Source organism: Heterodontus francisci, chromosome 20 (genome assembly GCF_036365525.1).
Source record: "Heterodontus francisci isolate sHetFra1 chromosome 20, sHetFra1.hap1, whole genome shotgun sequence".
In the NCBI taxonomy this organism is placed as follows: Eukaryota; Metazoa; Chordata; class Chondrichthyes; order Heterodontiformes; family Heterodontidae; genus Heterodontus; species Heterodontus francisci.
In genome coordinates, this window is record NC_090390.1 from 35,191,662 (window position 1) to 35,218,137 (window position 26,476).

A 26,476-nucleotide genomic window follows, 5' to 3' on the forward strand; every position below is an offset into this window, starting at 1 on the left:
AGCCATCATGCAGGACTGCAAAGATGTGGGTAGTGGACTCCTCCAGAGCAGCCACTATACCTTACAGAATTCGGACAGCCCCAAATGACTGCAGGTAACACTTGTGCTCAGATAGTAACCTTTTATATTGGAGTCTTGCTTTGCACCCTACTGGCAACCAGTTTGTCCCTGGCTCCATATTCAGTCTGCACTTGTACGATTACTGCAGTATCAATGCAAAGCAAAGCCACTTCACACTGATGCTACAGTTGTAGTGTGAATACACCCTTAGCCTAATAGATTATGAATATATACTCCTTGTATAAATCATATTGTGATATTTAGTGCTCCCATCTTTTTGTGGTAGGTACTTCTGGGATGTGGTTTTAGGATTCAGTCTTGAGCTCCAGAAACAGCTTCTGCATTTTACTACAGGAAGTGATAGAGTTCCAGTCGGAGGACTCGCTGACCTTAGTTTTAAAATTACAAAGATTGACGTGCCCACTGATTGGTAAGAGGCTTTCATTATTGCAATTTCCATTTGTTGCATTCTTTCCTATATTGTTTGCCTCAAAGAACACAATTACTTCTGACATTGTTTAGACTACTGGAAAACACTGCTGCGAATAGACTATAAGGAATTTGGAGCCAAAAATTAAGATGCAGCTTCCTTCCTTAGTCCACTAAAAGATGACATTATAAAAGCTAAATAAGAAAACAACAGTATCTTTGATTGTAGCCTCAGACAATAACTACTCAGTGTAATGCAGAAAACATTGCAACATAACACTGTAGCACATACACAAAGATGTGATTCCCAAAAAAAACGAGTAATGTCCAAAGTGCTCTGAAATGGGCTAACTTAAATGCTGAATAGTCAGAATGCAGTCAAATAAAATACAACAGTTCTCTCTGATCTTCGTAAAGAAGAATTTAAAAGTAGTCATCCCTGTTACAATTATAATGGAAATCCTGTCCTCTTACAAAACATTAAAATTCTAGAGTATCTGTTGAATAATATAATAAAACACACAAATTTTTGGGCGGCGCAGTGGTTAGCACCGTAGCCTCACAGCTCCAGCGACCCGGGTTCAGTTCTGGGTACTGCCTGTGTGGAGTTTGCAAGTTCTCCCTGTGTCTGTGTGGGTTTTCCCCGGGTGCTCCGGTTTCCTCCCACAGCCAAAGACTTGCAGGTTGATAGGTAAATTGGCCACTGTAAATTGCCCCTAGTGTAGGTAGATGGTAGGAGAATGGTGGGGATGTGGTAGAGAATATGGGGTTAATGTAGGATTAGTATAAATGGGTGGTTGTTGGTCGGCACAGACTCGGTGGGCCGAAGGGCCTGTTTCAGTGCTGTATCTCTAAATAAATAAATAAATAAAAACAATGCCTGTAACCTTTTATTGGAATTCAGGCTACTTCAATCTTCACTATCAACTTCTAATGTCATCTGAGCTTCCTGATCACGTTGATACGTCAAGACCAAGGGGGAATTTTCCCAGGCCTGTGGACGCAGGTTCAGAGACGGGTGGAGGGGGTTCGGGAAAATCAGACAAAATAGTGTCAGATGGGTATGCCAATGTGTTTCCGCCTCCTCCCGCTTTTCCCCGAGTCAACTTGCGTGCACTGCTGGCAACCCGTCCAGCAGTAGCAGGAAGCCAATTGAACTTGATAATGATTCAATTATCAGCCACTTTGCCAAGACATTGGAATCTTCCCAGTGTCCAGAACCCGTGAACTCCCAGGAGGTGTGTGCACAGTGGGAGGGCGGAGCTGCCTGAAAGCAACATGCAGTTTGAACGTTAAATGGGAAAAATGGCAAGCTTGAGATCATCGTCTGGCAGAGGCTTGCTTTTTCATGAGAAGCTCCTGGAGACTGCTGTCACGAATAGTGCTGGAAGTGAAGAAATGCTACTGGTTCCTTCAACCTTATCTCACATTCATTTCGTTCCACCCTCTTTTGTCCTATTGACCTCTGCAGTACTCTCACTGCAGCCACAGTGAAGGCCTTTCAATAGTGCATGCTAAATTGCCCTCTTTCCTCTTCAACCCACCCACCATCCCTAATTGGATGGCGAATGCGGAAGCAGGTTCATAATCCGATTCCTTCTAGAAGATTGAAGCGGAGGGTCCGCCACTCTCGGTTCTGGGTTATGGACCAGGAAATAAAGCCACCTTGCATTTATAAACGAAGCTCCGAAAATGCAGTTCTACATTTCCAGCTTTTGAATCATTGTATGCTTTTCTATCTAGTGTACAGAGCTGTGGCTTCTATGTAGACAGGAAAGATCAGAAAAAATTGTGAAACTTTTTTGAAAAACTTCCAGACCTTTATTGTACTAAACTAATTTTAAAATACAAGTTGATACTGGTTTTGGTACAGTTCTTGGTAATGATAGCTTGCAACTGCACATTTAAGGATGCATTTACACTGCGGGTAATGATCTGTACTTGTAGCTGTAGTTTGGGTTCCAGCCAGGGAGAACCGTTTTCACGTTAATAAAAGCAAAATACTGCAGATACTGGAAATCTGAAATAAAAACAAAGCATGCTGAAAAATACTCAGCAGGTCTGGCAGCATCTGTGGGAAGAGAAGCAAAGTTGAGAACTGATGTAAGGTCACTTACCTGAAATGTTAACTCCACGGATGCTGCCAGACCTACTGAGTATATTCCTGCACTTTTTGTTTTTATTACCCTTTTCACGTTATTTGGCTCCCTCACTAGCACTTAGAAAAAACTTCTGTGTCTGTGCCTGACTGGATACACCCATAGGCAGAGCTGTTTAGAGATACAGCACTGAAACAGGCCCTTCGGCCCACCGAGTCTGTGCCGACCATCAACCACCCATTTATACTAATCCTACACTAATCCCATATTCCTACCACATCCCCACCTGTCCCTATATTCCCCTACCAGCTACCTATACTAGGGGCAATTTATAATGACCAATTTACCTACCAACCTGCAAGTCTTTTGGCTGTGGGAGGAAACCGGAGCACCCGGAGAAAACCCATGCAGACACAGGGAGAACTTGCAAGCTCCACACAGGCAGTACCCAGAATTGAACCCGGGTCGCTGGAGCTGTGAGGCTGCGGTGCTAACCACTGCGCCACTGTGCCACCCCAAAAGATAGAAATTAAATGGGGCAGGGCGTATCTCTGTTTTCCAAAAATCTAAATCAAGGGTTGGCCCCTTTACTGCACTTTTCAAATCAGGTTTGATTTGCAGTAACTTAATGTGATGTCAAATTGAAGTGATATGGAACTACCTCCTCCAGGAGGACCCCAACTCTGGATTTATACTACCAGTTTAGGGCCAGTACAAAGCTGAGATCACGTTGCTCCAATGCTAAACTTGCAATGTAAATAAAGAGTATTAGTTGGGAAGCAAATGACAGTATACTTAAGAACATGTTTTCTATCTAATTTTGTAAATCATGCTAAACACAGAACAAAATCTTGAGTAGTTAGTACAATGAAAGGCTCATTTTTCAAAGAGTCTGTGAACAAGCCTTTCTAAAGTTCACCTTTCCGGTCCCACAGGTTACCGATTGCCCACACGTGTTTCAATCAACTCTGCCTGCCTCCGTACAAGAATAAGAAAGAACTCAAACAGAAGCTAACAATTGCTATTTCAAATGCCGAGGGCTTTGGTCTGGAATAATAAAGGAACAACTTTACCACAACACCAACTTGTGTTTATAGAGAGCTTTTAATGTAGAACAATAACCCAAAATTGGTGCAATATACTTGCTGGAAATTTTGTTTCTCTTTAATGTGCCTGTACTTTAGGGTGAGTGGATCCCAAATTCCATTCCATTTCGTTTACTTTTAACCATATAAAACCTAACTTTATAGTGAGCTCCAGAAAACCAAAAAAATATATGGATTTTTAAATACTGCGGAACACTGTAATGTTTTGTGATGTACAGTAATTGTTGCTAGATTTGTAAAACTAGATTAATATTCACTAGAAATTAAGACATTTGGCCCAATTTTAACTCTAAGTGAATGGGTTTTGATGATTTAAAATCTCACATTGCATCTTACTAGATCCAGATTTGGAACAAACCATGGACGGAATTTTATGTTGGGCGGGAGGCCCCGCCCACTGGCCAAAAAGTCAATGATGTGTCTGCCTCCGCCGGGCTTGGGGAGCCAGGCCAGAATTTTTTGCTCCCTGGGCCCTTAATTGGTCTTGGACGGGACTTCCAGCTTCTTGAGGCAGAAAGTCCCGCTTAATGGAGCTGGCAGCTCTTAGTCCCAGCTGCACCACGGGGAGCGGTGGCCACTGCTGGGACTACATCCAGCTAACGGAGGCAACAGGAAGGACGGCCCCGGAACTCAGATAAATTTTTAGGCCCTTGGCGGGGGCAAATGACTGGGCTCTGCAAGGGGGGTGGGGGGGGTGGTGGTGAGTGTTGTACGTGGGGGCAGTTGGGGCTTTGGGGGCGGCCCTCCATGGGGCACAGGGTGTCCAATCAGAAGGGCCACCCCGTCCCCCATCCCACTAGAAGGCTGCCTGGTTTTACTAGGCGGGGTTCTTGAGGCATTTGCTGTCCGGCCGTCGAGGGTAAAATACCCGCTGTGGTGGGAGGAGGCCCTTAAGTGGCAGCTACTTGGCCACTTAAAAGTCTTGATTGGCCTGGGGCGGGCGGGCCATTTCTCGCCACCATCGCCCCGTGTAAAATCGCAGGAGGGGGTCAGGAACGGCCCCTCTGCCTCCCACTCAAATTTACACCGCCCCCCACCCCCCCCCACCCCCAGTCTCCCTCCACTACTGCCACCAGCTTGTTGGGGGGCCATAAGATCCTGGCCCATGTTTTTGAATTGTAACGTTATTTGTTGAGAACACCCTGAGTTGGGATTATATCGATCCATCTACAATCGCACTAAACTATTAGATTAAAAAAAGTTATTGGATAGTACACCTGAACTCCAGCTGAGCCATGAGATAATAAAATCAGTTTCTGAATCCAGACATGAGAAGATAAGGAATCAATATTTTATTTATATTTCTTGCTTTTAAAATCTAGAACCATAGCAATAAAACAGTGCAATTTGTCCGGCCCCATGGAGATGTGTTTGGAGTGGAGTTTGGGGAAAGTAGCAGGAAACCCCATTGGAAAAGCTCCCGCCTCTGGGCAGCCTTCCCAGCATCGCACAGGTCCTTCCCCACCCTCACCACCACACCCCCCGTCCCCTCCCCCCACCCGGTGTGGCGGGAGGCCAGCAACATTGAGGAGACAGCTTCCTGCCAGGAAGTTGGCGAGCCATGGGTGGCTGAATTAATTGCAGCATCAGGAGGCTGCAATGCCCCCAGAGGTCCAGGAAAGGCCATGGGCACTCTTCTGGAGGGGTCAGCCCTCTGCCCTGAGATCCCACACATTACTTTGTCATCTTTCTCACCACTGAAGAAGGAGGCCTTCTTGAGCACTTCCATTTTGAGGCATTTCTTAGGTGTTTTCTCTTCTCTAGCAGTGCTCATCTCTCACAGTGGGGTTGCCATCTGGACATTGCTGTGAGCCCTCCTATTGGGCCACCCACTTCCCTGGTCTGCTTGCCTTCCCTAATTGGATGGCAAATGCGGAGGCGGCCAATTAGGAAGCCGCCTCATGTAAAGATGCTCTGGTGGGCACGTTGAGGCCATGCACGGGCTCAGGACCCACATATGGTTCAGACCCAGGGGAAAATTTAGTCCCTTGGGTCGAATACCAGATTTTACAGCACCTTAATGAATTGTTGAGCTTTATTATTTTTCTCATAAGCCTTTAGGGTTGGTATGTCATACCAGTGTGCAATAATTCTATTCAGGCGATGTCAAAAAATAAATTAGGCTGAATTTAATGACTAGCGGTGGGCCCGAAAATGGACGCTGTTCCTGCCACATGGGCGGCTGCCCCACCGCGATCACATGGGAGGCAATTTTGCATATTGTATCTGCATCCTCTCACCACCGCTGAGGAAGAGGCCTTGGAACTGGTGGGGACCCAGGGCACCGTGCAATTTCGGATGGAGAGACTGGCGTCCCTGCACAAGAGAATGGGGATTGCCTCCTTCGACATACTGATTAATTATGGCAAATTGCATCATGCATGGTTGACATGACAAGATCTGCGCAGCCTAACCCACACATCTTTGTGATCTCTCATGCAGGTCAGCATCTACAGGAGATCACAGCCACAGAGGGTCAGTCATCCACCTCTGAGGAGGAGGACCACTCAGAGGATGCACCATCCCATGAATATCTTACACCTTCTATGAGCACAGATACTTTCACCTCGGTGGATATCCACTCGGCTTTAGAATTGAGGTCACAAACTGATGAGAGCTCTGCACATATGCCCGAGCAGCTGGCTGAGGCTGAGACAGCAGAGTCCTCTGACAGTCGGAGGACTGTGGGTGGCCAGGCCCGTGCTAAGCTCCTGGCTGATGACAAGACTCAGGTGTTGACAGCACAGGGCATACTGGAGTTACAGAGAGAGGTAAGGCAGCATATGGCAGGGATGCCAGAGGCCATGCGCAGGCACGAGCAGACTAAGTTCTTTTATAAAAATCCTTAGCTTTCATTGTTTGAATGCCATGTTCAATTATGCCTTAACTGTAAGCTGCTAACCTCCCCCTTCGCCCTTAGTGCTATGTGAATGTGACCACAGTCCTCATTAACATATGTTCTTGCAATTGGTTGCAAGTCAGGGGACACAAATAGAAAGGAGGCAACAGAATTCATGCCTGAAGGTGAGACTTTATTACATTCTCAGTGAGTGGCCATCAGGGAGGCTGGAAACAGGTAATTACGAGGTTGTCTCTTGCCTCCTTTGCGCATCTCCCAACCTGTCTTCCTCCAGCGCTGTCTCTTCAACATCCATTGCTGTTGGCCCTTCTCCCTCCTCGGCATTCTCCTTGTTGGTGGATGAATGTCACTCAGGCATCTCATCGTCATCTAGGGTCTCCCACTTCTGCAGTGCTAGATTGTGCAGAGCACAGCAGACCGCCACGATACACGAGACCCTCGCTGGGCAATACTGCAGGGCTGCACCAGATCGATCAAGGCAGAGGAACCTCACCTTCAGTAGCCCGATGGCCTGCTCGATGGTCACTCGGGTGGAGCCGTGGCAATTGTTGTCCCTCTCTGCTGCATTGTGAGGGTTCCTCAAAGATGTAAGAAGCCATGACTTCAATGGTTAGCCCTGGTCCCGAAGAATCCATCCCTGAAGGTAAGCTGGAGGCCTGAAAAGCCGCGGCACCTGGTACTGTCGAAGTATGTAAGCATTGTGGCTGTTTCCTGGGAAGCGGGCACACGCCTGCAGGAAACGCTTCGATGGTCGCAGACCAGTTGAATGTTGAATGAATGGAAGCCCTTCCTGTTGATGAAGGCAGCTGGTGGTTTGTGGGAGCCTTGATAGCTACATGTGTGCAGTCTATCACACCTTACACCTGGGAAATCCAGCGATGTCGGTCCGGTAGCACACATAGTCGCTGTCCCTCTTGAACAAGGCATTGGTCACCTCCTTGATGCAGCGGTGGGCTGCTGCCTAGGAGACCCCACACATGTCCCCATTGGATCCCTGGAAAGATACAGATGCGTAGAAGTTTAGTGCCATGGTGATCTTCAGGATCACTGGCATGGGATGACCCCCAAATCTCAGGTGGCATTCATCTTGCAACAGGGCGCATAAATTGATGAGCTATAGTCTTTGTTGACAATGGCGCTTGGACATTTGGAGGTAGCTGATCCAAGTCTGGTGCACTCTCTGGCGAACGTGGGCCCTTCTTGGCCTGGCAGACTGCTGTTGCTCTCATCGTGGAGCTTCATGGACAGGCGCAGCTGCCTCCATTGGAGGCATTGCATCACGCCACCTGGCCTGCTGCCAGGGGGTCCATTCGCTGTCCAGAAGATCCCGGCAGCATTACTAAGTGGGGACTTAATTGAGCCTAATGGGCTTCCTGCCACTGTCTGGCAGATGGCCAATGCCAGTCAGGCCCCACCTGTAACTAGATCATTCAGAAAGCCACCCAAATGCGAGATTCTCTAATTTTCCTCCCAGTCCTGCCTCCAAACCCCTCTCCGCAGGACTGGGAAAGTTCAGCCCAATATTTACAGGTTGATATTCAAGAAGGTGCGTGTGAATTGCAAATTCCTTGATGGAATCGACTCACACACAGCTGACAACAGAGTAATGACATTCTTGTTGATGGTCGTTTTATTAATCAGTAATGTGATACTGTAATTTTCATTGATAGTCTTTACCAAGTATTGTACCGAATAATCATTTTGAAATTCAGGGTAGCCTTTGAATGAATGGAATATTGTACAAGTGATGGTGTATCATCAATATTTTATTCATGTGAAAGAATATTGGTAACACACCCATGGTGCACCATTCTACACACACTGAGATTTGTGACTGCTGAATTATATTGCCAGATATGATAATCTGGAACTGAGAGAATGTTGGTTGATTTCTTACTGCTACAGTTTAGGATAAAGTTTGACAAGTACAGTGATGAGACATAATTCAGAGTTTTGTTCCTATCTAAATGGTATTTGAAAATGTTAAAACTGGGATTGGCTGATTTGCAAGGGTGTTAAGGGCCATGGGCCCAAGGCAGGCAAATGGAATTAAGATACAAATCAACCATGTTCCAATTAAATGGCAGAATAGGCTCAAGGGGCTGAATGGACTATTCCTGCTCCTGTGTTATTTGTAGTATTGAGATCCAAACTCCTGAACGAGGAGATGTTATTTGTTCAAGAATGGGGCAGCTAATAATAGGTAATGACTTATTTTCAGTGAAGAGTAGCATTATAGAGTACACAGCAATAATTTACAGCATAGCATTTATTCTCAGTATTTTACTTTTCTTGAAAAAAATTCTTAGAACTAAAGAATTTTATAAAAATAGTAATTTTTTAAGAAACTATTTATACTAAGAATCTTATGAAATGAAGTGTTTGCTGTTTAACAAAAAGCTTGTTAATTTTAATCAAAAGTCATGGTTGACCAACAGGCCATGAAAATGGGCAGATCTGAAAATTTGTGTACTACCTGTGCTGCTGAAGATGTTATTATTTCATTTGATATTATACATAATATATAGAAAATGCACTCATATGGTGAGATGAAAAGTATGTTTATAAGTAAATACCATAATACATACATATTGCACCCATATATTGCTGCCTTTTGGTCCTTATATATGAAAGTTTTGTTTCATAAACACTTCATTAGGAGGAGCCCATTCAGCCCATCATGCTAGTGCCATTATCAGCTACATGCTTTCATCCCATTTTCCTGCTCTTTCCCTGTATCTGTTAATATATTTTTCCTCTTCATTGTTTCTTTAAACATGATTGGCCCAGCTTCAATCACCATTTTGGTAATGCATTCCATAGTCTAACAATTCTACATGAAAAAACCTGCTAACCTCTCCCTTTTATGTTTTAGTGCTAATCCTGAGTTTAAGCCTTCTTATTCACCAACCAATGGACATACTTCTTCATTGGTTATCCTCTCAAACACTTTCAAAATTTTGAACACTTCTGTTGGATCCCCCCTCTCCTTAATCTCCAGTGCTCCTGTGATATTGCCCTAGTTTTTCAAATACCGCATCATAGTTATATCTGTACGTCCCTTGCTGTTATCCTAGTGAACATTTGTTGCCTCCTTTCCCATGGTTTCAATAGCATTTCCATATCGCATGTCCAAAACTCTGTATGATACCCCCACTATGACCTGACCAGTATCTTGTATTACTGCCTTTGAATTTTAGTACCTCCAGATAGAAATATATATGATTATAGGTATGTAAAGTCACAACAAACTTTGACATTTTAATTAGGGGCATAGATTATGAAAGCAAAGACATAATGATAAATTTATTCAAGACATGAGCTGAAGTACTTTGTGCAGTTTTGGATGCCTCATTATAGAAAAGGCATTAACACCATAATCTTCTGTCTAGCTTCACTGGGGATCAGGAGTAATGGTTATTAGAAGAGATTTGAGATACTGGGACTATTTCCATTGAAGCAGAGAAAGTTGATAGAAGACATTCCTCATTATTGGCGTTCAGATGTTTTTGCATTATACGTTGGCTGTGGTTTGTGAAAAGTGTTATGAGTGCAAGTTTTTTTTTAAAAATCATTTTTTACTTCTTTACAAACACATTTACTGAACACAGGAAGACTTCAGACTTTCAAAGTACAGCTGATTTTTCATTCACCCAGATATCAATTGGCATTGGTTAAAATAGATATAGAAATCAGTATAACTTTACTGAAGGAGGTTTTCTCAACAGGAAGAATTGTCCAAATAAACCAAACTTCATATTGGAAATTCAAGAACCTGCCAGTAGTTTACATCCATTTTCACCCATATTCCCAGTATACATTTGCCTGTGGACAACGTGCTGCTCCAGGCACAGGAATTGACAGAATTACCGCTGCAATGTAACAGTAAGGAAGACGAGTTTATTTTTACTGATGCTCGTCCATCTGAACAGTTTGTTTGAGTGTGTACATTAACGAAATCACTGAAGTATTTACACAAACAGCTGGATTTTTCTATTCCTTTTTATTTCTAATACGTACTTGGAAATTGTGATCCAATCTGGCAAAGACCAATGATGTCAAATCTGGGTAATACAGGCCACGCATGGCTCATGCTGCACAGCTTATGGTTGAACAAGATTTTTCTGCAGTGTTTAAATTGGGTGAAATTCTCTTAGTCTGGTTTTCATAGTGTCTTCTTTCTGTCTGCTTTTAAGTAGCGCTGGCGCTTTGTGACTCGGAAGAAATCTGTTCATTGGGAAATAGCAACAATTGAATATTGCACAGTGTATAATAATGGAAATATTGTTCGTAACAGTATAGAATTTGTGATGTGCTATTTTATTTATTGCTATAGATTTTATGTGACTAGAAATCAGTTATAATTATTCCTATATTTGAATGCTAATTTAGTAATCCATTTTAATAAATCTGTTTAGAAAATTGATCTTTGTTCCATGAGAGTTATCTGCATTAAATTATATTCAATGATATTCAGATGTTTTTGCAATATACGTTGGCTGTGGTTTGTGAAAAGTGTTATGAGTGCAAGTTTTTCAAAAAAAATCATTTTTTGCTTCTTTACAAACACATTTACTGAACACAGGAAGACTTCAGACTTTCAAAGTACAGCTGATTTTTCATTCAGCAGCAGCTTTTTCTGAAGCAGCGATACTGCGAGCGAGGTATCAGCTGGGAAGGTGAGTTTCAGCTTAAAGTAAATTACCTTTTGTTTCGGCTGACCAGGGGACTGCTGGGTAAGTAAACCTATATATTTGGGCAGTTTAAAATAACTTACCTTTTGTTGCAGCAGCTTTTTCTGAAGCAGCAATAGTGCGAGCCAGGTATCAGCTGGGAAGGTGAGTTTCAGCTTAAAGTAAATTACCTTTTGTTTCGGCTGACCAGGGGACTGCTGGGTAAGTAAACCTATATATTTGGGCAGTGGCAAAACCCGAAACACTACAAGTGTAGTGTCTCCCACCCATCCTCCTCCTCTAACCAAAAAAAAAAGGACTCTTGTGTGGAGGGAAGGTTTTCCTTTTTTTTAATCTCTGTTGTCAATTTAGAGCGGAGGGGATGGAAGCTAGGGCAGTTGCATGCTCCTCTTGCAGGATGTGGGAGGTGAGGGTCACCACTTGTGTCCCTGCTGACTTCACCTGTGAGAAGTGCACCTAACTCCAGCTCCTCGCAGACCGCGTTAGGGAACTGGAGCTGGAGCTGGATGAACTTCGGATCATTCAGGAGGCTGAGGGGGTGATAGCGAGCAGTTATAGGGAAGTAGTGACACCTAAGTTACAGGATAAAGGTAGCTGGGTGACCGTCAGGGGAGGGAAAGGGAATAGGCGCACAGTGCAGAGATCCCCTGTGGCCGTTCCCCTCAATAATACGTATACCGTTTTGGATACTGTTGGGGGGACGACCTACCAGAGGAAAGCCACAATGGCCAGGTCTCTGGCACTGAGCCTGGCTCAGTGGCTCAGAAGGGAAGGGGGGAGAATAGGAGAGCGATAGTGATAGGAGATTCAATGGTTAGAGGAACAGACAGGAGATTTTGTGGTCGCGAACGAGACCCCCGGATGGTATGTTGCCTCCCGGGTGCCAGGGTCAGGGATGTCTCGGATCGAGTCTATAGGATTCTTAAGGGGGAGGGGGAGCAGCCAGAGGTCGTAGTACATATCGGTACCAATGACATAGCTAGGAAAAGGGATGAGGACCTGAAAAGCGAATATAGGGAGTTAGGTTGGAAGCTGAAAGGCAGGACGAGCAGAGTAGTAATCTCAGGATTGTTACCGGTGCCACGTGCTAGTGAGGCTAGAAACAGGGAGCGAGTGCAGCTGAACACGTGGCTACAGAACTGGTGTAGGAGGGAGGGATTCAGATATGTGGATCATTGGGATACCTTCTGGGGAAGGTGGGACCTGTACAAGAAGGACGGGTTGCATCTGAACTGGAGGGGCACCAATATCCTGGGCGGGAGGTTTGCTAGAGCTCTTCGGGAGGGTTTAAACTAGTTTGGCAGGGGGATGGGAACCGGAGTCACGGATCAGTGGATGGGGTAGCTGTTGAACAGGCAGATACAGAGTGCAGAGAGTCTGTGAGGAAGGTTAGACAGTTGACAGGGCAAAGTTGCAGCCAGTATGATGGGTTGAAGTGTGTCTATTTTAACGCAAGAAGTGTCAGGAATAAGGGTGATGAACTTAGAGCATGGATCAGTACTTGGAGCTACGATGTTGTGGCCATTACGGAGACGTGGATATCACAGGGGCAGGAATGGTTGTTGGATGTTCCAGGGTTTAGATGTTTCAAAAGGAATAGGGAGGGAGGTAAAAGAGGTGGGGGAGTGGCATTGTTAATCAGGGATAGTATCACAGCTGCAGAAAGGGAGGTCGTCGAGGAGGGTTTGTCTACTGAGTCAGTATGGGTGGAAGTCAGAAACAGGAAAGGAGCAGTCACTTTGTTGGGAGTTTTCTATAGACCCCCCAATAGCAGCAGAGACATGGAGGAACAGATTGGGAGGCAGATTTTGGAAAGGTGCAGAAGTAACAGGTTTGTTGTCATGGGTGACTTCAACTTCCCTAATATTGATTGGAACCTCCTTAGTGCAAATAGTTTGGATGGAGCAGTTTTTGTCAGGTGTGTCCAGGAAGGTTTTCTGACTCAATATGTACACAGGCCGACTAGAGGGGAGACTATGTTGGACTTGGTGCTTGGCAACGAACCAGGCCAGGTGGCAGATCTCTCGGTGGGAGAGCATTTCGGTGACAGTGATCACAACTCCCTGACCTTTACTATAGTCATGGAGAGGGACAGGAGTAGACGGGATGGGAAAATATTTAATTGGGGGAGGGGGAATTACAATGCTATTAGGCAGGAACTGGGGAGCATAAATTGGGAACAGATGTTCTCAGGGAAATGCACGACAGAAATGTGGAGGTTGTTTAGGGAGCACTTGCTGCGACTGCTGGATAGGTTTGTCCCGATGAGGCAGGGAAGGGATGGTAGGGTGAAGGAACCTTGGATGACAAGAGATGTGGAACAGCTAGTCAAGAGGAAGAAGGAAGCTTACTTAGGGTTGAGGAAGCAAGGATCAGACAGGGCTCTAGAGGGTTACAAGGTAGCCAGGAAGGAACTGAAGAATGGACTTAGGAGAGCTAGAAGGGGACATGAAAAAGTCTTGGCGGGTAGGATTAAGGAAAATCCCAAGGCGTTCTACACTTATGTGAGGAACAAGAGGATGGCCAGAGTAAGGGTAGGGCCAATCAGGGATAGTGGAGGGAACTTGTGCCTGGAGTCGGAGGAGGTAGGGGAGGTCCTAAATGAATACTTTGCTTCAGTATTCACTAGTGAGAGGAACCTGGTCGTTTGTGAGGACAGCGTGGAACAGGCTGATATGCTCGAAGAGGTTGAGGTTAAGAGGGAGGATGTGCTGGAAATTTTGAATGATATGAGGACAGATAAGTCCCCGGGGCCAGACGGGATATACACAAGGATATTACGGGAAGCGAGGGAAGAGATTGCCGCGCCTTTGGCGATGATCTTTGCATCTTCACTGTCCACTGGAGTAGTACCAGATGATTGGAGGGTGGCAAATGTTGTTCCCTTGTTCAAGAAAGGGAATAGGGATAACCCTGGCAATTATAGACCAGTCAGTCTTATGTCGGTAGTGGGCAAATTATTGGAGAGGATTCTGAGAGGCAGGATTTATGATTACTTGGAAAAGCATGGTTTGATTAGAGACAGTCAGCATGGCTTTGTGAGGGGCAGGTCATGCCTCACAAGCCTTATTGAATTCTTTGAAGATGTGAAAAAACACATTGATGAAGGAAGAGCAGTGGATGTGGTGTATATGGATTTTAGCAAGGCGTTTGATAAGGTTCCCCATGGTAGTCTCATTCAGAAAGTAAGGAGGCGTGGGATACAGGGAAAGTTGGCTGTCTGGATACAAAATTGGCTGGCCCATAGAAGACAGAGGGTGACAGTAGATGGAAAGTATTCAGCATGGAGCTCGGTGACCAGTGGTGTTCCACAAGGATCTGTTCTGGGACCTCTTCTCTTTGTGATTTTTATAAATGACTTGGATGAGGAAGTGGAAGGCTGGGTTAGCAAGTTTGCCGATGACACGAAGGTTGCTGGAGTTGTGGATCGTGTGGAAGGCTGTTGTAGGTTGCAACGGGACATTGACAGGGTGCAGAGCTGGGCTGAGAAGTGGCAGATGGAGTTCAACCTGGAAAAGTGTGAAGTGATTCATTTTGGAAGGTCGAATTTGAATGCAGAATACAGGCTTAAAGACAGGATTCTTGGTAGTATGGAGGAACAGAGGGATCTTGGGGTCCATGTCCATGGATCCCTCAAAGTTGCCACCCAAGTTGATCGGGTTGTTAAGAAAGCGTATGGTGTCTTGGCTTTCATTAACAGGGGGATTGAGTTTAAGAGCCGCGAGGTTATGCTGCAGCTCTATAAGGCCCTGGTTCGACCACACTTGGAATATTGTGTTCAGTTCTGGTCGCCTCATTATAGGAAGGATGTGGAAGCTTTAGAGAGGGTGCAGAGGAGATTTACCAGGATGCTGCCTGGACTGGAGGGCATGTCCTCCGAAGAAAGATTGAGGGAGCTAGGGCTTTTCTCATTGGAGCGAAGAAGGATGAGAGGTGACTTGATAGAGGGGTACAAGATGATGAGAGGCATAGATAGAGTGGATAGTCAGAGACTTTTTCCCAGGGTGGAAAGGGCTATCACCAGGGGACATAATTTTAGGGTGATTGGAGGAAGGTTTCGGGGAGATGTCAGAGGTAGGTTCTTTCCGCAGAGAGTGGTGGGTGTGTGGAATGCGCTGCCAGCGGTGGTAGTAGAAGCAGATACATTAGGGGCATTTAAGCGACTCTTGGATAGGTACATGGATGATAGTAGAATGAAGGGTAGGTAGTTACTTAGATCTTAGAGTAGGTTAAAGTTTCGGCACAACATCGTGGGCCGAAGGGCCTGTACTGTGCTGTACTGTTCTATGTTCTATGTTCTATGATATCGGGTTGATTTAGCAGCTCTTTTAAAAAAAAAAGTAATTGAAAGACCTCACTCAGCACTTCATTAGTTGGGTAGTTTTTACATGACACTGACAACAGCACAGCCATGTGGGGAATTTTCCCAGGCCATCAGAGGCAGGTTTGGAGGTGGGGAGGGTCAGGAAAATGGGCGGGGGGGTGGGGGGAGACTTTGGGGCGGTAACCTGCCGTCTTTCTGCTTCCCTTTGGATTTCCCAAGGACGGGTTGGAAGTGAGGTTGGGAACCCCCGTGGGTGAAACGCACAACCAATAAGGACAATTAAGAAGTCAATTAAGAGCCATTTTACAGGTGCAATGGTTCGCACATTGTGTCAGCAAGGTAAGGAAGGTGAGTGCACAGCAGACAGTCATTGAGTGCTCAATCCACCATCATTGCAGCACTATAAAGGGGGAAACTGGCATTCAATGTGTCAGCCATAGTTGAAGGCTAGAGCTGATGGGAGCAACTCCTTGAAGCAAGTACTTTGGATAGTTTGCAGCAAGAGGAACTTGTTATTCCATTGAGGCCCATTGGAGAGATAAATGTCTGTATTTATTGGCCTTTAGCGCTGTATCCTTACATGGAGAGATGGGCTCTGAGGCTGGCTGGCCGGCTACCTCCTGCCATCCTCTGGGAAGAGCACTTGCCTCCATGCTCTCACACCATGACCTCAAGTGGCACATCCGTGAATCGTGGGGCTGCCCTTCCCCTCTCGCATCCATCTTATCCTTTTGCTACTACAAATTTGCTGTCCAAAATGCACAGTTATGCCACTCTGCATACTGCCAATGTCCCTTTCAATAATCCGCCCTCATTCGGGCTTCTGACTGCTTCTCCCACCCGCTGCACCTAATTGGACACCAATCCTGGAGGCACTCTCTTCATTAACTGGTCCCTGCAAAATTCAACTGGATGTCCTGCTACTAGCAGGGTTGGGTTGCTGACCCAGATCTGGTCCCAACACTCTGTCAAAAACCAAGTCAGTAATATTCTGCCCAGTGTCTCAATTTGAATGCTATATAAAGCAATTTTGATGATGGAGATATCATGTTAAAACAAAATTAAAATAATTGCTGTTACTTATCTAACAAAGAATTCTGATGGTATATCACATCAAGCTTTAATAGCGATATTTAATGTTAGAACCCACACTAAACTTTTAGTTAGCTAACAGTCTACTCATCCAATTCTTCATTCCATGTTAAATAATCCAAGACCATCTTTACTGGACCCAAATTGTTAAACTCAGAGGTTCCATTTTGCATGCTGTGAGCTCTTTATTGGACCTATGCTCAGTTATGCTATCCAGCCATAGCTGCTAGAGGGCTCCAGAGACTGCCCGTTTCACCAACTTAAAGCTGTACCATCAATGGAATTTTGTAAGACTTTTGCCATGTGGAACTCTGCAATATATGAGAGAAAGATAGATATAGGTAAATAGACAGAGCTATAAATAGAGATATATAGATCATAACTATAAAGATATATTAATTGATAGATGGCTGTAGAGATATATCAATAGATATATAGAAATAGATAGATAATCAGCATAATTTGAAGGCCAAGTTTTCATCCATTGACTATCAATGGATGCAAACTAGTCGAGAGAAAGTAATACTTTCCCAACAGTGTTAGTCCCCCAAAAATCATCCTTGTGCCTCTTCTATTTCTCATCAATATGCTGCCTGTCAGCAACATCATCTGAAAATACAATGTCACATTCTACATGTACACTGATGCCATCCAGCTCTACCTCACCAAGACCTCTCTCAACTCCTCTACTATTTCTGATTTGTCATGCTACTTGTCCAACATCCAGACCTGCAGAAATTTCCTCCAACTAAATCTTGGGAAGACCAAAGACTTGGGGGCTAAATTGGATAGTCCCCAAAAAAGGGGCCCAGCTATTACAATGTCAGTGGCAGGGCTGAAATCATAGAAGATGATGGTATCTTCATATCTAATCCCCCTTCTCACCTCCCACTTCCCCCTCATTCCACAATCACTCCTGATTGCAGGGTGTAAGAATGCATCTTTTACGTTACCCCCCGCTCTGCACCAGAACCCTACCCTTGTGCCTTCTTCCTTACAGGTACACAAGAAGTGTAACCTGGCTAGGCAGTGGAGGAACACTGTCGCTTGATTTCACTCGCCGCCACCAGCTCAGATATTGACACTGTGCATATCTTAGATGATAGATTTGATCAGCACATGGTGGGCTGGATTTCACTAGCCCAGGGAAATGGGGAGGCCCATAAATGGCAATGGACGGCGGGAGTTGGAGAGCCTGTCATCTTCCTGCCACCATGCCAATTTACCAGAGGCAGGGAAGGTGGAGGACGGCTCTCCCACCTAGAGGCCAAATGACCCACTTTAAGTGGCTAATTAAGAGCCTCTTCACTTCGTTGCATTTTACTAGTGGCAGGTGGGCCCTCTGCCATGTGGGGAGACCACCTGGTAAACCCTGGCAGCCTCGCTGTGGGCTCAGGGGATGGAGCCCTACTATTGGGGCACTCTGTGACTCACGGAGGTGGCCCTTGGTGGCATTGGCCGCCCCACGGCAACACCCCCCTGCCCCCACCACCCCCCCGCCCCAACACTTGCCGGGGCTTGTCTGACTGGCCCCAGCATGCCCACCTGGTTAGGATGGTGGCCTGCTTCCATGGCATCCTCTCTTCCAAGCGTAGTCCCAGCATTGATCTCCACTTCCAGTGATGCTGCTGAGTTGTTGGCCCTCCAATTGGCCGGCAGCTCCTGGGGCCGGGCGCCCATCCTTTAAAGGGACGGGAGCCCCAATGGCAACTAATTAGTTGCCAGATGGCTGAAAAATGCAGCTGGGTTTCACACAAATGGCTGAGGTGGGGTTGCCCCCAGCTTTCAGGCCATCATCAGGACCCCCGCCATGCTGATAAAATTCCAGCCAGTGAGATATCAGGCATGAGTGGCCTGCAGCCAGGGCAAGAGCCTAGGATAGCACAGGTGCGAGCTCACCAGAGGGCAAGATTGTGCACATGTTCCCCTCAGAGAACTCAAATGAGCACTTCAATGGAGCAGCCTACACAGAACACTAATGCACAATGAAATTCTTGGTGCATTGCGAAGCCTGCCAGAAAAACTGCGAACGATTTCAAAGCGCACAAAGGAGTCCAGCACCAACTTGGCACAGGACTTTGCTCGGAGCTTGGAGCCCATCCTTTCCAGCATAGAAGTAGGTCACATGCTTGTGGTGTCGTGGATTATAATCCTATCCCCTTTTTGGGGCCATTCTGGATCAGGTGTACTTCTCAGATGATCACTCTCATCGAAAGGTTGAGAAAGACAGATCCCAAAGACACTCAATGGGTTTGAAGGACTGATCTAACTCTCCCTAATGGAAAGGAACCAGCTGAAAATATTACCGTCCTCCAGATATCCTTTTTAACAAATTTCAGCCAGATTATAATATCCCAGATATTATAAGGGTCCGGGAATCTCTTCTCAGTAAGATACCTCCCCACCAGAGTGTACAGAGATGGGATCATGAGTTAGTGATACAGAAGACTATGTATGACAATATAAATTCTAATTTATATAGAAGTAAGAACCGAGCATGCAATTCACAGTTGGTGAGACAGTCAATTGCAACGTTAATACCTCTAGGAATAGATAGAAAGTACAATCTTGTCTCATCGAGAATCCAATTTTTAAATTTAAATATTGTTACAGTAAAATATTTAAGTAGGATATCCATCAATTATTAAAGTAACATTTACCTTAAATGCCTGAGTAGAAGCCTACTGAATTAGGGAGATACCTCTGTCCCAGTTAAGGGGAGAATTATCATCGGCTTACTCCAATAGTCATACCTTTACTGTGACAAGACATTGGAGCGAGTCCAATGAATAGAAAAATCCAATGTTTGCTTCCAATATTTATACTGTTTTCCAAGTTGCATAACTAATCTTACGTATGGGGGTGTTACTTCAACAGTAAGTAAGTTCGTCCCCCTTACTTCCCAAATAAGTATAATTGTTAATTTCTAAGTAAGGTCCATCTTCTTTGATTCCTAGGAAAGGTTGTATAACTGTTAATTTCTAGGTAAGGTCCATCTTTTTTGATTCCTAAGAAAGCCAAACTGTAAGCTTCTTGATGGTCAATTTCTCATTAGTCATCTAACTGTGTTTAAAGATTATAATTCAGGTTTTGGATTTGGTTAGCTTTGTCAAGAATTCATTTGACTGTGGTTTAGGGCTATCAGTATAAAATCCTCTTATCAAATATTACACTGTGATAGCTTTTGTGACAGTTTGCAAGACTATGTTATCAATGTTTTACCGTGTGATGAGGTTTGTGACTTTGGAGTGAGTCCCTCTTATCAGAAACTGACTTTATGGTTCTAAGATGAGGCAAACTTTTTCACTGAGGCTTTTAGCATCATTGAGATAAACCTTTTTAACCTTTTAGGCAGATAACTAATTTCATTTTATAACCCCTCATTATGGTCGGATTCCTAAACATGCGAACCCAACTGTGACAGTTTGGCCGCTGTCACAGCTTTCATTGCAGCACAAGCAGCAGCCACCCAATGTCTGAGAGCTGCAGTGAAAGCTCAGACTGCAGCCATTGTGGCTGCAGATTACAGTGCAAAGGGGCTTGCAGGGTTTCACAACAGTCCAGCAATCTTTTCTCCAACAGATTACTAGAATTCCTGAGATGGCACTCTGGGGGGAGTAGCAGTGGTTCCATGGAGCACGGGCCAACTGTCCTCTCTCAGGATGACAGCATTCGTCCTCCCACCATTGGCATTCTGCCAGTGCCCTGTCAGCCAGCCAACCCAGACTACTGCCACAATGCCAAGATGGTGCAGTCTGCAGCCAGACCTTCTAGGACCAGAGCTGCTTGAGATTGTTCTCCAGGGACTCCTCCACTGAAAGTCAGCAGCCTTCCACCGACTATACTGCAGACACTGGGGTAGCACTACGTAGGAGCACTAGGACACATGAAAACAGGCACCAAGAAGAAACATAAGCAAGATTAGTTGATATTTATAAGTAATATGGCATGATTTGATGTATAAATTTGCTTTGGAAGGTTTATTTTGTGGTTATTCCATTGCTGTCTTGGCCAAACTCCCATCTTCCATCCTCCATAAACATGAACTCATTCAAAACTCTGCTGCCCTTATCCGAACTCGCACCAAGTCCTGTTCACCTACCCCAGTTCTTACTCACCTACACTGGCTCCCGGCATGGCAATGCCTTTAATTTAAAATTCTCATCCTTGTTTTCAATTCCCTTCATTGGCTCGCCCTCACTATCTCTGTAATCTCATCCAGCCTCACAACCCTCCGAGATCTCTTTTCCTCCAATTCTGGCCTCTTGCACATCCCCAATTTTAATCGCTCCATGATTGCTGCCCACGTCTGCAGCTGCCAAGAGCCTAAACTCAGGAATTCCCTCCCTAAATCTCTCTCTCCTCCTTTAAGACATTCATTAAACCCACGTCTTTGACCAAGCTTTTGGTCATCTGCCCTAATACCTCCTTATATGGCTCAGTGTGAAATTTTGTTTGATAATGCTCCTTGGGACATTTTACTATATTAAAGGTGTTATATAAATGCACACTGTTGTTGATCAAAAATGCAGTATTAAACAAACTAAAGCAATATTTTTGGTAGCGATATATAACTGTGAGAACAACTGATGTATATAAACGCTTTAAATAATTAATCAGCAGTGTTAATAGAGCTAAATAAGGCAAACATAGTTTGGTATAAATTAATGCAGAGCCAGCTCTGAAACCAAATGTTAGGTTATAGCTGTATGAAAATAAATGACTGGGGAGGTGGGGGGGGGGGTGCGGGGTGGTGGTTAAGGAAATACTAAGGCAACAATAGAAGTCGGCTCTGTTAATCTTTTTAATGATCACAAGCAAAAGAAAAATATATTTCTCCCAAATGTTCTTTTTTATGTGTTAACTGTAGTGGAAAAATCAAATGAGTACCTTTATATTTCCTAGGTTGCCTGGTGTGAAGACCTGTTAATATTTTGAGTGCAATGCAAAGTAAATGTTAGTTTACAAAGCCAGTAGCAGGTAAATGTGAAACAAAAGCTGATTAAATGACATTTAGTATTTTCCAACTGGACAAATGGGTAACTTTGGTTTGCATGAAGTATAGACTACAACAGAGGTGACTCACTTGGAATTTTACCAGTCAAACCAGTCTAAATCAGTATTATTCTACAGTATAATTTTCCAATGCATGAAATATGATCTGTTATCATCATTCTGCATTTTGTGCAGTGAGCCATTACTGACAAAATGGCAAAAACAATGTGTCATTTGGAAAATGCCAACAAGTGTGAAATGAACATTCAGAGATTCAGTTATTAGGGGTTGATGTGAAAAATCCTAGACATCACGTATGTAAAACTGGGAATGTTAAAAACTGTGACCAACTTTCCTTGCCCGACCTGAAATTCTAAAAATATGGGGAAGATTTATTTTGTTCTGTAGGTGTCATGAAACTTCAGGCTCATTAATAAAGAATGTGCTTAGAACTTCTGATACATCTAGTGCATTGCATCCTTTCCCAATTGAATATAAGGTACTGTGGTGCAGAGCTGATATTTAATTGATAATGCTCAAATTTGCTTCCATGTCTTTTGAAAAAATATTTCAGTGAGTGACAAACTCATTAATGTAATTCGTAAATGTAACAAGATATGTTTAAAAATAGCATTCAACTGTATTCCAAATATCAGAAAGTATTTGTAAAAGTCACTTAATGAATGCAGAAAAGGATGGTAGTGATGCAGGATTACAGGGTTGCTATAGGATTGTACGGTGACATCAGACTCATGTAAAGGCCAGTTAGGCTGCACTCATGCAGAAAGTTACTTCACAAGCTTCATGAAATGGTTAGAGAACAATTTATGCCAGTGTGTAGAGTAGATTGCTTTCATCTGTTTTATTAGGTGGTCTACAGGCCAGATGGCATGGATTGTATGTGATATATAGAAGGAGCAAGCCAAATGAACCAAATGTTTTTTTTCGCATTTCATGCTTTTGTAATGGGTTAATAAAAGAGTTACGTACTTCAGGATGTTCAGACTGCAAGAGAAAATTTAACCAGTGCCCTCGCTCCTCTGTCAAAAGTTCATGACCATGAACGTCAGTTTAGGTTAGGATCAAGCTCATCGCTGTGTGATGTTACCATTGTCGAAAAGTTAACAAACCCTCAGGGAGGTAAATTGGTTAGCCCCCAAAAACAGCGCCAGGATTGCAATGCATGATTAACTTGCTCCCATTCAGTGTAATGTAGGCAGGATGCCAACGTTGTGCTGCTTGCTCATTATCATGGTTGTTGCAAGCAGCCAGAAGACCCCTCGCAGTTCACTCGCTGCACATATTAGCAGGGGGTGCAATTTTGTGCATGTTTAGCAATACTTAAAACTAGCTTTTACCACTTAAAGCTAAAAAGGAGGCATATTGTGGCTGGAATAGGTGCTGGGAGTCTTTCTCCAAGTGAGTCTGGCCTAGAAAATCTTAGAAGAGAACGGGAACACAGGTTTCTGGATGCTGCAGAGGTGAAGAGGTGGAAAAGAGGAGAAATGTCCCCTATCCACAGGAGGTCTGGAGGTCCTCCAAGTACTTGCTCAGAAGGCAAGAGATAGCAGGGGAGTTCAATGATCAGACTATAGATCCAAGAACATAAATGCAATACAGGAAGAAACTTAACGATCTCAAATGAGTGGTCAAAGCTAGTGAATGCATCTTCAAATGCCATAACCTATTGACTAGCCTCAGCCACTGAACATAACATAAGGGCTTAAGAAATAGGAGGAGTAGGCTATTCGGCCCTCAAGCCTGGTCCACCATTCAATAAGATCATGGCTGATCTGATTGTGGCCTTAACTCCACTTTCCTGCCTGTCCCCCATAACCCTTGACTCCCTTGTCAATCAAAAATCCATCTAACTCGGCCTTGAATATATTCAATGACCCAGCCTCCACTGCTCGCTGGGGAACAGAATTCCTAAAACTAATGACCCTCTGAGAGAAGAAATTTCTCCTCATCTCAGTCTTAAATGGGAGACCTCTTAATTTGAATCCATGCCCCCTGGTTCTAGATTCTCCCACGAGGGGACACATCCTCTCAGCATCTACCCTGTCAAGCCCCCTCAGAATTTTATGTTTCAATAAGCTTACCTCTTAATCTTCTAATCTCCAATGAGTATAGGCTCAACCTTTCCTCACAAGACAACCCTTCATCCCAGGATCAGCCCAGTGAACCTTCTCTGAACTGCTTAAATAAGGTGACCAAAACTGTACACAGTACTCTAGGTCTTCTTTGGCCTCCTTATCTCGAGAGACAATAGGTAAGCACCTGGAGGTGGTCAGTGGTGTGTGGAGCAGCGCCTGGAGTGGCTATAAAGACCAATTCTAGAGTGACAGGCTCTTTCACAGGTGCTGCAGAAAAATTTGTTTGTCGGGACTGTTACACAGTTGGCTCTCCCCTTGCACTTCTGTCTTTTTTCCTGCCAACTGCTAAGTCTTTTCGACTCGCCACACTTTAGCCCCGCCTTTATGGCTGCCCGCCAGCTCTGGCGAACGCTGGCAACTGACTCCCACGACTTGTGATCAATGTCACAGGACTTCATGTCGCGTTTGCAGACGTCTTTAAAGCGGAGACATGGACGGCCGGTGGGTCTGATACCAATGGCGAGCTCGCTGTACAATGTGTCTTTGGGGATCCTGACATCTTCCATGCGGCTCACATGGCCAAGCCATCTCAAGCGGCGCTGACTCAGTAGTGTGTATAAGCTGGGGATGTTGGCCGTCTCGAGGACTTCTGTGTTGGAGATACGGTCCTGCCACCTGATGCCAAGTATTCTCCGGAGGCAGCGAAGATGGAATGAATTGAGACGTCGCTCTTGGCTGACATACGTTGTCCAGGCCTCGCTGCCATAGAGCAAGGTACTGAGCACACAGGCTTGATACACTTGGACTTTTGTGTTCTGTGTCAGTGCGCCATTTTCCCACACTCTCTTGGCCAGTCTGGACATAGCAGTGGAAGCCTTTCCCATGCGCTTGTTTAATTCTGCATCGAGAGACAGGTTACTGGTGATAGTTGAGCCTAGGTAGGTGAACTCTTGAACCACTTCCAGAGTGTGGTCGCCGATATTGATAGATGGGGCATTTCTGACGTCCTGTCCCATGATGTTCGTTTTCTTGAGGCTGATGGTTAGGCCAAATTCATTGCAGGCAGCTGCAATCCTGTCGATGAGTCTCTGCAGACACTCTTCAGTGTGAGATGTTAATGCAGCATCGTCAGCAAAGGGGAGTTCCCTGATGAGGACTTTCCGTACTTTGGTCTTCGCGTTTAGACGGACAAAGTTGAACAACCTGCTGCCTGATCTTGTGTGGAGGAAAATTCCTTCTTCTGAGAACTTGAATGCATGTGAGAGCGGCAGGGAGAAGAAGATCCCAAACAGTGTAGGTACGAGAACACAGCCCTGTTTCACGCCACTCAGGATTGGAAAGGGGTCTGATGAGGTGCCGCTATGCTGAATTGTGCCTTTCATATTGTCATGGAATGAGGTGATGATACTTAGTAGCTTTGGTGGACATCCAATCTTTTCTAGTAGTCTGAAGAGACCACTTCTGCTGATGAGGTCAAAGGCTTTGGTGAGATCAATGAAAGCAACGTAGAAGGGCATCTGTTGTTCACGGCATTTCTCCTGTAGCTGGCGAAGGGAGAACAGCATGTCAATGGTGGATCTCTCTGCTCGAAAGCCACACTGTGCCTCAGGGTAGACACGCTCAGCCAGCTTCTGGTGCCTGTTTAAAGCAACACGAGCGAAGACTTTCCCCACTATGCTGAGCAGGGAGATTCCACGGTAGTTGTTGCAGTCACCGTGGTCACCCTTGTTCTTATAGAGGGTGATGATATTGGCATCGCGCATGTCCTGTGGTACTGCTCCCTCATCCCAGCACAGGCAAAGCAGTTCGTGGAGTGCTGAGAGTATAGCAGGCTTGGCACTCTTGATTATTTCAGGGGTAATGCCGTCCGTCCCAGGGGCTTTTCCGCTGGCTAGAGATTCAATGGCATCACTGAGTTCCGATTTTGTTGGCTGTACGTCCAGCTCATCCATGACTGGCAGAGACAGGGTTGCATTGAGGGCAGTCTCAGTGACAACATTTTCCCTGGAGTACAGTTCTAGGTAGTGTTCCACCCAGCGGTCCATTTGCTTGCGTTGGTCAGTGATTGTGTCCCCTGATTTAGATTTGAGGGGGGCAATCTTCTTGATGGTTGGTCCAAAAGCTCTCTTAATGCCATCATACATTCCTCTGATATTTCCTGTGTCTTAGGCCAGCTGAATATGACTGCATAGGTGTTGCCAGTAGTCATTTGCGCAGCGCCTGGCTATTCTTTGTGCAGCGCTTCTGGCAACTTTAAGTGCTATGGATGTTAACTCGCTGGGGGCTTTCTTGTAGTTCAGCAGTGCAATGCGCTTAGCGGCTATGACAGGTTCCAGCTCTTCAATGTGAGATTGAAACCAGTCTGCATTCCGCTTCACACAATTGCCATAGGTGGTCATTGCTGAGTCATAGATGGCCTCTCTGATGTGGGCCCACTTGGTCCCTGCATCCTCTGTGGGAGTGTTTTGGAGGGCTTTTTCAAGTGAATTTAGAAACTTGTGTAACAGCTGTGGATAAAAATTCTGTTCGTGTTGATGCGCGGGCGGCCCTTCTGCTTGGAGTGATGTAGCTTCTTTGGTTTGAGTTTAACTTTGCTGCACACCAGGGAGTGGTCGGTGTCGCAGTCCGCACTGTGGAAGCTGCGTGTGATTTGAACACTGTTTAAAGAGACTCGCCTTGTGACGATGAGGTCCAGCTGGTGCCAATGACGTGATCTTGGGT

General features: G+C 45.0%; 1 protein-coding gene across 8 annotated transcripts in view; it reads left to right on the plus strand.

Annotated features, from left to right (window-relative positions):
* Window positions 1-26,476, plus strand: part of hectd2 (HECT domain containing 2) — a 227,820-nt gene that overhangs the window by 172,832 nt on the left and 28,512 nt on the right. For 4 of the 8 annotated variants that reach the window (XM_068052589.1, XM_068052588.1, XM_068052586.1 and 1 more), the window contains 2 exons: window positions 347-490; window positions 3,524-4,362. In XM_068052589.1, the coding sequence (XP_067908690.1) occupies window positions 347-490; window positions 3,524-3,644 (265 nt within the window). In that variant the 3' untranslated portion in view covers window positions 3,645-4,362. Of the gene's footprint in view, window positions 1-346; window positions 491-3,523; window positions 4,363-6,136; window positions 10,957-26,476 lie in introns of those variants that run through there. The other 4 variants (XR_010977048.1, XR_010977046.1, XR_010977047.1 and 1 more) reach the window with 4 other exon arrangements.